Source organism: Erinaceus europaeus, chromosome 9, assembly GCF_950295315.1.
Source record: "Erinaceus europaeus chromosome 9, mEriEur2.1, whole genome shotgun sequence".
Classification (NCBI taxonomy): domain Eukaryota; kingdom Metazoa; phylum Chordata; class Mammalia; order Eulipotyphla; family Erinaceidae; genus Erinaceus; species Erinaceus europaeus.
In genome coordinates, this window is record NC_080170.1 from 67,117,102 (window position 1) to 67,126,784 (window position 9,683).

Below are 9,683 nucleotides of genomic sequence, written 5' to 3' on the forward strand. Positions count from 1 at the left end.
GGCAACAAAAGGGAAAATAAATAAATAAAATATTAATTTTTTTTAAGTTTCCTGCATTGTGGTGGGGGCTCAAACATGTATATGGCAAAGCAGTGCACTATCTAAGTGAGTTGTTTTGCTAGCTCAAGAAATGCTTTTACCTAGTAAGAACTTCCCAGGAGGCAGGAAAATGTTGGGGGGGACCCCAAAGGACCTGAAGTTGCTGGATACCTCAGGTGTCTGGAATGCAGTCCACACCAGTGGGAATCTCAAAGGACCCCTACCTGTCTCTAGCTCTGAGGAATCAGGGGGAGCCCTTTCCATGATCTGGGAGTTCATGGTCTCCCCTGCCCGTTGGATCCTTAAAGAAGTGCACCCATGTCCCTTTTTCTGTCCTCCCTACACTGCGCCCCCTCCTGCAGCATTCCAACCTAGGGCAGGAGGAGGCCAGTAGACACAAAGCCCTTGTGTCTGGGGTGGTATGTGTCCCCCCCCACCTCTCCACCCAGAGGACACAATGCCCCTTCTGCTCCTTGCACCCCACATCCCTCCCCACCACCCCTGAACCGCACATGCCAGCATGCAATTGGTCCCTGATGGAGGACAGCCCCCCTTGGACTGGGTCCCCTAGGGGATTTTAAGCAGGTTCCAGGAATTCCCCACTCAGCTCCTGATCCCCCACTCTCCCAGCCCCATAGCTGCTCTGGGCCCAGCCCCTACCCCTGCCCCAGCGATGGCTCCCAGAGCCCCATGGTCCAGCCCTAGCCCTATCCTGGCTGCTCTGCTCATCTCCTCTTTAGGTAAGTCTGGGACCCTGGGAATCAGCTCCTGCACCATTGCTGCTCCTCCTGGCAACCAAAGGAGGAAGGTGACATTCTAGTATTTAATTATTGGATAGAGACAGAAAGCAAGAGGGAAGGGAGATATAAGGAGAGAGAAAGAGAGATACCTGCAGCACTGCTCCACAGCTCACGAAACTTCCCCCAGCAGGTAGAGGCTAAGGGCTTGAATGCAAGTTCTTATGCATGGTAACAACTGAGTGTGTCACTGGATACTCCAGTATTTTTTAAAGAAAGGAAGAGAGAGTATGAAAGACCACAGCATGAAAGCTTCCCTCACCTTCAGTATGGTAGGGTCTGAGTTTGAACCTGAGTCATCACATGATAAAGCAGCCCACTGTCCAAGTGAGCTATTTCACAGGCCCAAAGGTGACATTCTCTTCTGAGAAAAATAGCTATAGTGAAGGTTTTTGTTTTTTTTGTTGTTGTTGTTGTTAGTGAAGGTCTTCTCTGAAAGAGAAAGGAAAAGAAGGCCCAGAGCTTCCTTGAGAACGGGACCGTCTTTGTGTGTCGCAACCTGTCCATCCTGAAAAAGGTCACATGTCCCCAGGGTTCCACTGACAGCTGACAGGAGTAAGTCAGAGCAGATGAGTCGGCAGTTCAAACTGCCACACTCTGGTCCCTGGCCTCAGTTTCCTCAAAGAGAAAGTCAAGGAATGGGTGACCCCAGGGTCTGGAAACCCTTGTCTACTGGTGCCTCAATTTCTCTCTGTGCCCTATTATTGTATATGGATGGATGGACCTTTTGTGAGATTCTAGAACTTGTCCACCATAGATTGATCATCTCTCCCTCCTAACCCCTAGTGCCTAGCCCCTTTCCCCACGGCTGATGCTGGGTGAACCAAAGGTCCAAATTGGGCTGTTTGAACTTTTCCAAGTTTTCTGCAATGGGGTGAGCAGTTAAACAAATGTGGGTGGGAGGGACTCCAAATGCCCATGGTTCTCTCTCATCACCAGCACCGTGAAGTCTTTTCTTTTTCTTTCTTTCTTTTCTTTTCTTTTCTTTTTTCTTTTTCTTTTTTTTTTAACCAGAGCACTGTTCAGCTCTGGCTTATGGTGGTAGGGGGGCTTGAACCTGGGACTTTGGAGCCTCAGTCATAAGCATCTGTTTGTATAATCATTATGCTATCTACCCTCCACCCAGTTCTTTTCTTTTAATGTTCTTATTCATTTGTTTTTGATAGAGATAGAAAAGTTGAAAAGAAAGGGAGGGGGGATAGAGAGGGAGAAAGATACTTGCAGCACTGTTCCACTGCTTGTGAAGCTTCCCCCTTCAGGTCGGGACCAGGGCCTTGAACCTGGGTCCTTGCATACTACTGTACTGTATGCGCTCAACCAGATATGACACCACCTGACCCCAGATTGTTGAGCTCTAAACTGGGGCCCTTGATTGTTTTGGGGTGTACTGAATTATCCTGGGTGTCAATGTTTGGAACTTGGGAAAGGACAAGGGGAGAGGGTAGAGAGAGGGAACCAAGGAGTAGAAGGGGGAGAAAGAGCTTCCAGCATAGCCCCCAGTCCTACAGCCACTGAGCAGATGTAAGGAGCAGTGGTGGAGGAGGGACTGAAAAGTACAGTGAGTCCCCCCCACCCCACCCTCTCCTGGGTACCCTTGGGAGTCCCAAGAGGCTCCAAGGCCAAGGTCCCAGGAAGTGGGCCAGCAACCTAGCTGCCTGCAGTGGAGACCTGGGGCCAGGGAGCAGGGGGTACGCAGCATGAGCCCCATGACACTTGCCCAACAATGGGGCTCTATTGGTTGGGGTGTTTTCTCCCCACCCTACAAAACAAAAGAGTCTGTGTTGCCCCCACCCCAGCTCAGCCCACATGCATGGTCTCTCTGGTATGGCTGCCTGCCATGTGTGGGCAAGCCTGGGGAGGAGTTTCAGGACAGAATGGCCAAGGCGGGGAGGGGGCGTGATAAATGGTGTAAGGATGGTCATATTAGAGGGTTTGCGGAGGAGTCCATTAAAGCCTGGGCTTGAGGGGAGGGAGTCCTGACCCATCAGTCATGAGCCAGATGTCTCATGGGGGACAACTCTATACCCCACAACACATGTCTTTTTGGGTTTTCTTTGGGGGGGAGTGTCACCCCGTCCCTCTTCCATATCCGCTCCACCCTTATTCCCATTCCCACCCCAGTGCAGAACCTCATTCCAGCCATCTTGCCAACACATACCTCTGTGTGTGTGTACATGTGCCTCTCTTTTTTTCTTTTATTAAACAGAGAGAAAGGCTAAGGCACCAAAACTTCTTTCAATGCAATGGGGACCAGAATCAAGCCCGGGTTGCACACATGGCAAATCAGTGCACTATCTAAGTGAGCTACCTCACTGACCCCACATAGTTATTTTATTTTTAAATAAATAAAGCTCTGGATTCTGGTAATACTAGGGATTAAACCTGGGACCTCAGAGCCTTAGGCATGAAAGTCTTTTGCATAGCCATTATGCTACTTCCCCAGCCCAACACTATGTATTCTTAAGCAAAGAAGAAAAAAAGGGGGTGGATGGGTGGTAGCACAGTGGGTTGAATGCACATGGCACAAAGTGCAAGGACCAATGTAAGGATCCCAGTTCGAGCCCCTGGCTCCCCACCTGCAGGAGGGGTTGCTGCACAAGCAGTGAAGCAGGTCTGCAGGTGTCTTTCTCTCCCTCTATCTGTCTTCCCCTCCTCTCTCTATTTTTCTCTGTCCTATCTAACAACAACGACAGCAATAACAACAACAATGATAAGCAACAAGCGTAACAAAAGGGGAAAAAAAGTGGCCTCCAGGAGCAGTGGATTCATAGTGTCATAGTGCGGGCACCAAGCCCCAACAATAACCTTGGAGGAAAAAAAAGAGCAAAGTTATTGCAATGTAAGTTAAAAAACAATAAAGCTATGCAAAACAAAACAAAAATATTTATTGCTTTTAAGTATTTTATTTGTTTATTGGATAGAACAGAGAGAAACTGATATGAAAGGGGGAGAGAGGAAGAGAGAGACAGAGAGATACCTGCAATACTGCTTTACCCCTTGTGATGCTTCCCTCCTGCAATGAGGATGAGGGTGGTGGGGCTTGAACCTGGGTCCTTATGCATGTGTGCTCAATTGAATACACCACCACCCACCTAGCTCCAAAAAGATTTATTTCTTATTTCTTACAAATAATTGTGAAAAGACTCTGGGGTGATGGGCAGGGTTCAGGTCCTGGAACATGATGGCAGACAAGGATCTAGAGGGGCTTAGATTGTTATGTGGAAAACAGAAATGTTACACATGTACAAACTACTGTATTCTACTGTTGACTATAAACCATTAATTCTCCCAGTAAAGAAAATGGGGGAAAAAAGTAATTATGTGCTTTTTATTCACTGGGTTTGGTCAGAAAAATCCCCTAAGTTGACCTCGGTGACTTCTTGGAGGGTCAAGAGAGCTGTATCTCTACTTCTGAATAATTCTGAAGAAGAATGCAGTATGTACAAGTTGTATATTTATTCTTATTCTTATTATGTTGCCTCCACGGTTATCGCTGAGGTTTGGTGCCTGCTCAACAGCTCCAGTAGCCTTTTCCAACCTTACCCAATGGCCTTTCTTTTTCTTTTTTTTAAATTTATTCATTCCTTTTTTTTTTTTTTGCTGTAGTTATTGTTGTCGTTGTTGGATAGGACAGAGAGAAATGGAAAGAGGAGGGGAAGACAGAGAGGGGGGAGAGAAAGATAGACACCTGCAGACCTGCTTCACTGCTTGTGAAGTGATTCCCCTGCAGGTGGGGAGCCGGGGGCTCAAACTGGGATCTTTATGCGGGTCCTTGCGCTTTGCGCCATGTGCGCTTAACCCACTGCACTACCGCCCTGCTCCTGGCTTTCCTTTTTCTTTCCTCCTTTTCCTCCTCTTTTTATTTATTTATTTATTTTTTATTTTTAACCAGAGCATTGCTCGGCTCTGGCTTATGGTGGTGTGGGGGATTGAACCTGGGAGTTTGGAGCCTCAACATGAAAGTCTTTTTTTTTTCCCCTCCAGGGTTATCGCTGGGGTTCAGTGCCTGCACTACGAATCCACTGCTCTTGGATGCCATTTTTCCTATTTTGTTGCCCTTGTTGTTATCCTTGTTGTTGTCGTTATTGTTGCTGTCATTGCTGTTATTGTAGGATAGGACAGAGAGAAATCGACAGAGGAGGGGAAGACAGAGAGGGAGAGCTGGAGTTCGAACCGGGATCCTTACGCAGGACCTTACACTTTGCACCACGTGTGCTTAACCTGCTATGCTACCGCCCTACCCTCATGAAAGTCTTTTTGTATGACCATTACACTATTTTCCCCTACCCTCTTTCTCTTCTTTTTTTTTTTTTTGTTCTTCATGATAGAAACAGAAAGAAATAGGGAGAGAAAGAGAGGCACCTACAGCACTGCTTCACTACTTGTGAAGCTTCCCCCTGCAGGTGGGGACCAAGGGCTTGAACCCAGGTTCTTGTGCATGGTAATGAATGCACCATTGCCAGACTCCATAGCTTGTATAATTTCTGATGAATTTAAAAGATGTCTCTGGGAGTAGAGCTGTATGTAGCGCAGCGGGTTAAGCGCAGGTGGCTCAAAGCACAAGGACCCTCGTAAGAATCCCGGTTCAAGGCCCTAGCTCCCCACGGGGAGTCGCTTCACAAGCGGTGAAACAGGTCTGCAGGTATCTGTTTTTCTCTCCCCCTGTCTTCCCTTCCTCTCTCCATTTCTGTCCTATCCAACAACGACAACATCAATAACAATAGCAAGCGGTGAAACAGGTCTGCAGGTATCTGTTTTTCTCTCCCCCTGTCTTCCCTTCCTCTCTCCATTTCTGTCCTATCCAACAACGACAACATCAATAACAATAGCAACAATAACTACAAAAATAAAACAAGGGATTAAAAAGGGAAAATGAATAAATTTTTTTTAATTAAAAAAAATGTCTCGGGGAGTGTTAAAGGCCGACCCAGAAGGAAAGCGAGAGTGGGAGACAGAAATCCTCAAGAGAATTCAAGGACAACCCAACCATTCCCTTGGTGAAGAGCTGGGGTTGCTGGGCCCTGCCCCTCTCAGCCTGGCTTCCGCCTGCCCAGGACCTCCAGACCTCCGGGAGGAGCCCCTCCCTCTGCAGTCTGACTCAGAACTCTTACCTCCACTCCCTTTCCCTCTTTCTATAGTGCTGTGCCCGGCCCAGGCCATCGTGGTTTACACAGACAGGGAGGTCCACGGCGCTGTGGGCTCTCAGGTGACCCTGCACTGCTCCTTCTGGTCCAGCGAGTGGGTATCAGACGACATCTCTTTCACTTGGCGCTACCAGCCCGAAGGGGGGCGTGACGCCATCTCGGTAAGTGGGAGAAGGGGGAGGAGCGGTGTGTGTGTGTGTGTGTGTGTGTGTGTGTGGCTGGGAGCCTGGAGCTATCAAACTAGGATTAGAAAAGCCAATGTGGCGACAGGGGAGATGGCAATAATTAGTGATACAATGAGACTTCCAAGCCTGAGACTCTGAGGTCCCAGGTTCAATCCCCAGCACCACCATAAGTTAGAACTGAATAGTGCTCTCTATCTTTCTCTCTGGATAGCCCTCTGTCATTAACATTAAATAAATAAAAATATTTTAGAATGAAGATGTGATGGGAATTGTGTGGAATTGTACCCCTCTTATCCTATGGTTTTGTCAATATTTCCATTTTATAAATAAAAATATATAAATTAAAGGGAATCAGGGGGTAGCGCAGCGGATTAAGCGCATGTGGCACAAAGCTCAAGGACTGTCTTAAGGATCCCGGTTCGAGACCCCGGCTCCCCACCTGCAGGGGGGTTGCTTCACAAGCAGTGAAGCGGGTCTGCAGGTGTCTGTCTCCCCGTCTCTGTCTTCCCGTTCTCTCTCCATTTCTCTCTGTCTTATCTAACAACGACGACATCATCAACAACAACAATAATAACTACAACAACAATGAAAAACAACAAGGGCAACAAGAGGGAAAACAAATACATATAAAAAAATGAAAATAAAAAATTATATAAATTTAAAAAAAGAAATAAATATAAATGAAGAGGGGGCCAGGTGGTAGCGCACCTGGTTGAGCGCATATGTTACAATGCACCAGGACTTGAGTTTGAGGCCCTGATCTTTACCTGCAGTGGGAAAGCTTTGCGAGTGGGGAAACAGTGTTGCAGGTGTCTCTGTCTCTCGCCCTCTCTATGGCCCTTTTCCTCTCGATTTCTGGCTGTCTCTATCCAATAAATAAACATAATTTAAAACTTTAAAAACGAAATAAATGAAGCGATTAAACACACAATTAACCGTTTATATCATAACTACTTAAAATAATAATAAAAGTCAAAATTGTTGAAGGGATCGAAAAGACAGTTTGGGCTAAAGGGCATCTTGAATGCACCAGAACCCCAACTGGGGATGGGGGGGGATGCAAATGGCGGCTTGCCACCCCGACGGGGCTGAGCTACACCGTCCCATTGCCGGCCTCGAGCTTTCTGTCCTTCTCCCTGGCACAGATCTTTCACTATGCCAAGGGACAGCCGTACATCGATGAGGTGGGGGCCTTCAAGGAGCGCATACAGTGGGTGGGGGACCCGCGCTGGAAGGACGGCTCCATTGTCATTCACAACCTGGACTACAGCGACAATGGCACCTTCACCTGTGACGTCAAGAATCCGCCCGACATCGTGGGCAAGACCTCCCAGGTCACCCTCTATGTCTTCGAGAAAGGTGTGCGAGGAGTGAGTGGCGGGAAGACAAAAGGGGGAGAGGAAGGAGGCAGCCAGGAAGGAGGTGCTGGGAGGGCGGGGCCTGGCCTCCGCCCCCCCCCCCCAGCCTAGGACCCCAGTGTCGAGCTGGGTGGCTCACAGGGATCCTCTGTCCCCCGTCCCCTCTCCTCCCAGTGCCCACGAGGTACGGGGTCGTGTTGGGAGCTGTGATCGGGGGCGTTCTGGGGGTGGTGCTCCTGCTGCTGCTGCTCTACTTCCTGGTGCGCTACTGCTGGCTGCGCAGGCAGGCTGCCCTGCAGAGGAGGCTCAGGTAACGGGGAGGAAGGGGCGGGGGTGGCAGTTCTCCTCTTAGGCCAGAGAGCGCTCCCCCGGGTGGGAAAGGGGCGGGAGGGCAAATCAAAGGTGGAGCCTGCTCCCTATCCTACTCATTACCCCATCTAAACCAGCGCACCCACCCACCCGTGAAGGGGGGGCAAAAGAATGGGGGTTCCCCTGCACAACCCCAAGCAACAACTTTACCTTCCCCAGTGCCATGGAAAAGGGGAAACTGCACAAATCTGGGAAGGACTCCAAGCGGGGCCGGCAGGTAAGAAGCCTTGCACTAGTAGGGGACCGTGGGGGGAAACCCCAGGAGCGCGGGGAGTGACGCGCCCTCTCCCGCAGACCCCGGTGCTGTACGCCATGCTGGACCACAGTCGAAGCACCAAGGCCGCCAGCGAGAAGAAAAAGGGGCTGGGGGAGTCGCGCAAGGATAAGAAATAGCGGTTAGCGGGCCGGGCGGGGGGTCGGGGGTCCGGGGCCGCTGAGCCGGAGGCCAAGGGCGCTCGGGTGGTAGTCATCGAGATGGAGTTGCGCCGGGACGAGGCGGGCGCCGAGCTGCGGCCAGCGGTCAAGTCCCCCAGCCGGACCAGCCTCAAGAACGCCCTCAAGAACATGATAGGCCTGGATTCGGACAAGTGACCGCTCCCCACCCCACCCCGGGCCCCGCCGGAGCAGGGGGACCCTCCCCAGGTGCTTTCCTCCTAACTCCCCAGCCCTGCCCTCAACACCCACCCCCCCAAGATGTAAGTTTCATTCCAAAAGCCACCCCCCCCACCTCGCCCCTCCGAACTTTCTGGAAGCCCTGGATCTAACCCCACCCCTCCCCGGCCCCAAGGGCTGTGTGTTTGGTGTCTGAACCTCAGGCGCTGAGAAGAAAGGGACCTTGATACCCTCCTCCCTCACTCCCACTCCCACCTGGTTTTCCCAATCCAGTCCCAAAAGATTCCACTGCCCCCTCACCCCCACCTCCTTAGCTAACATCCGGGTCACCCAGAGCAGAGTCTCTCCAGGGTTCCTTTTGGTTGTTGGTTTTTTTGTTTTGTTATTGTTTTGTTTTTTAATTCACCCTTGGTTTACCTGTGCAGTCCCCTCCCCCCATGACTGAGCCCTCTAATGACGTCATGTGGTTTGGCAAACTTCACCCCCTACATCTTGAGTCCTCTAGGACAGTTGGCCTGGAGCAGAGGGGGGCCCCCCCACTCCTTCCACCTTCACAGTAGGAATGGTGGCCAGGACCACTTCGGAGCACTGTCCTGGGACTCAAGGTCAAGGGGAAAGAGAGAATAGGTCCTCCAAAGCCAGGGAGTTGAATAGCTGCCCCCACACACCCACCAGGAAAAACAAACAGGAAGGGGGGAGGGAGGCTGCCCTCCCAGCCACAGGAGACTCTTAGGATTTTTTTTCTACATTCTGTATATTTCTTCTCAAACTCCCACATATCCTTAAATGTTTAATAAACACTGACATTTCCAGAAGCTGCTGGGCCTCTATCTCTGATTTCATCTGCTGGGGTGGAGGTGAGGGGTGGGGGGTGGGGAACGCCCTGCCCCTTAACTCATTCCAGACCCTCCACATTTTTCCTCTTCTCCCCCCCAAAAAAATTAGTTTCAGTTGTTATAAGTTTGATTTTGATTTTATAAGGGACAAAGGCGAGGTCTCGGAAATGGAGTCACAGGACACAATGATACACTCAGTAAATATCTAGTGAGCTTATACAATTACATGTTCAACTGTGCATCTGGCTCTACCTTTCTGAGAGTCCACACACAGACCGCAGTCTGCCTCACCATATTTTCTTCTTTAAAAACAGAGAAAAAGTTTATTTGGGGCTGGCCATGG

At 50.0% G+C, this 9,683-nt stretch overlaps 1 protein-coding gene across 1 annotated transcript; it reads left to right on the top strand.

The window, feature by feature from the left end:
• Nucleotides 1-621: 621 nt before the first annotated feature.
• Nucleotides 622-9,319, top strand: MPZ (myelin protein zero). The gene is made up of 6 exons (XM_007537426.3): nt 622-779; nt 5,975-6,141; nt 7,311-7,524; nt 7,698-7,833; nt 8,052-8,109; nt 8,187-9,319. Exons 1-6 carry the CDS (start codon nt 713-715, stop codon nt 8,283-8,285), a joined length of 741 nt encoding a protein of 246 aa, XP_007537488.3. The 5' UTR covers nt 622-712; the 3' UTR covers nt 8,286-9,319.
• The last annotated feature ends 364 nt before the right edge of the window (nt 9,320-9,683 follow it).

What these genes read in the sequence shown, in the direction of transcription:
- MPZ (XM_007537426.3), top strand. Translation starts at nt 713, where the DNA reads ATGGCTCCCAGAGCCCCATGGTCCAGCCCTAGCCCTATCCTGGCTGCT. An exon ending in GGGGGCGTGACGCCATCTCG is followed by an intron (nt 6,142 to 7,310) that starts GTAAGTGGGAGA and finishes TCCCTGGCACAG; the next exon opens with ATCTTTCACTATGCCAAGGG. An exon ending in CCTCTATGTCTTCGAGAAAG is followed by an intron (nt 7,525 to 7,697) that starts GTGTGCGAGGAG and finishes CTCTCCTCCCAG; the next exon opens with TGCCCACGAGGTACGGGGTC.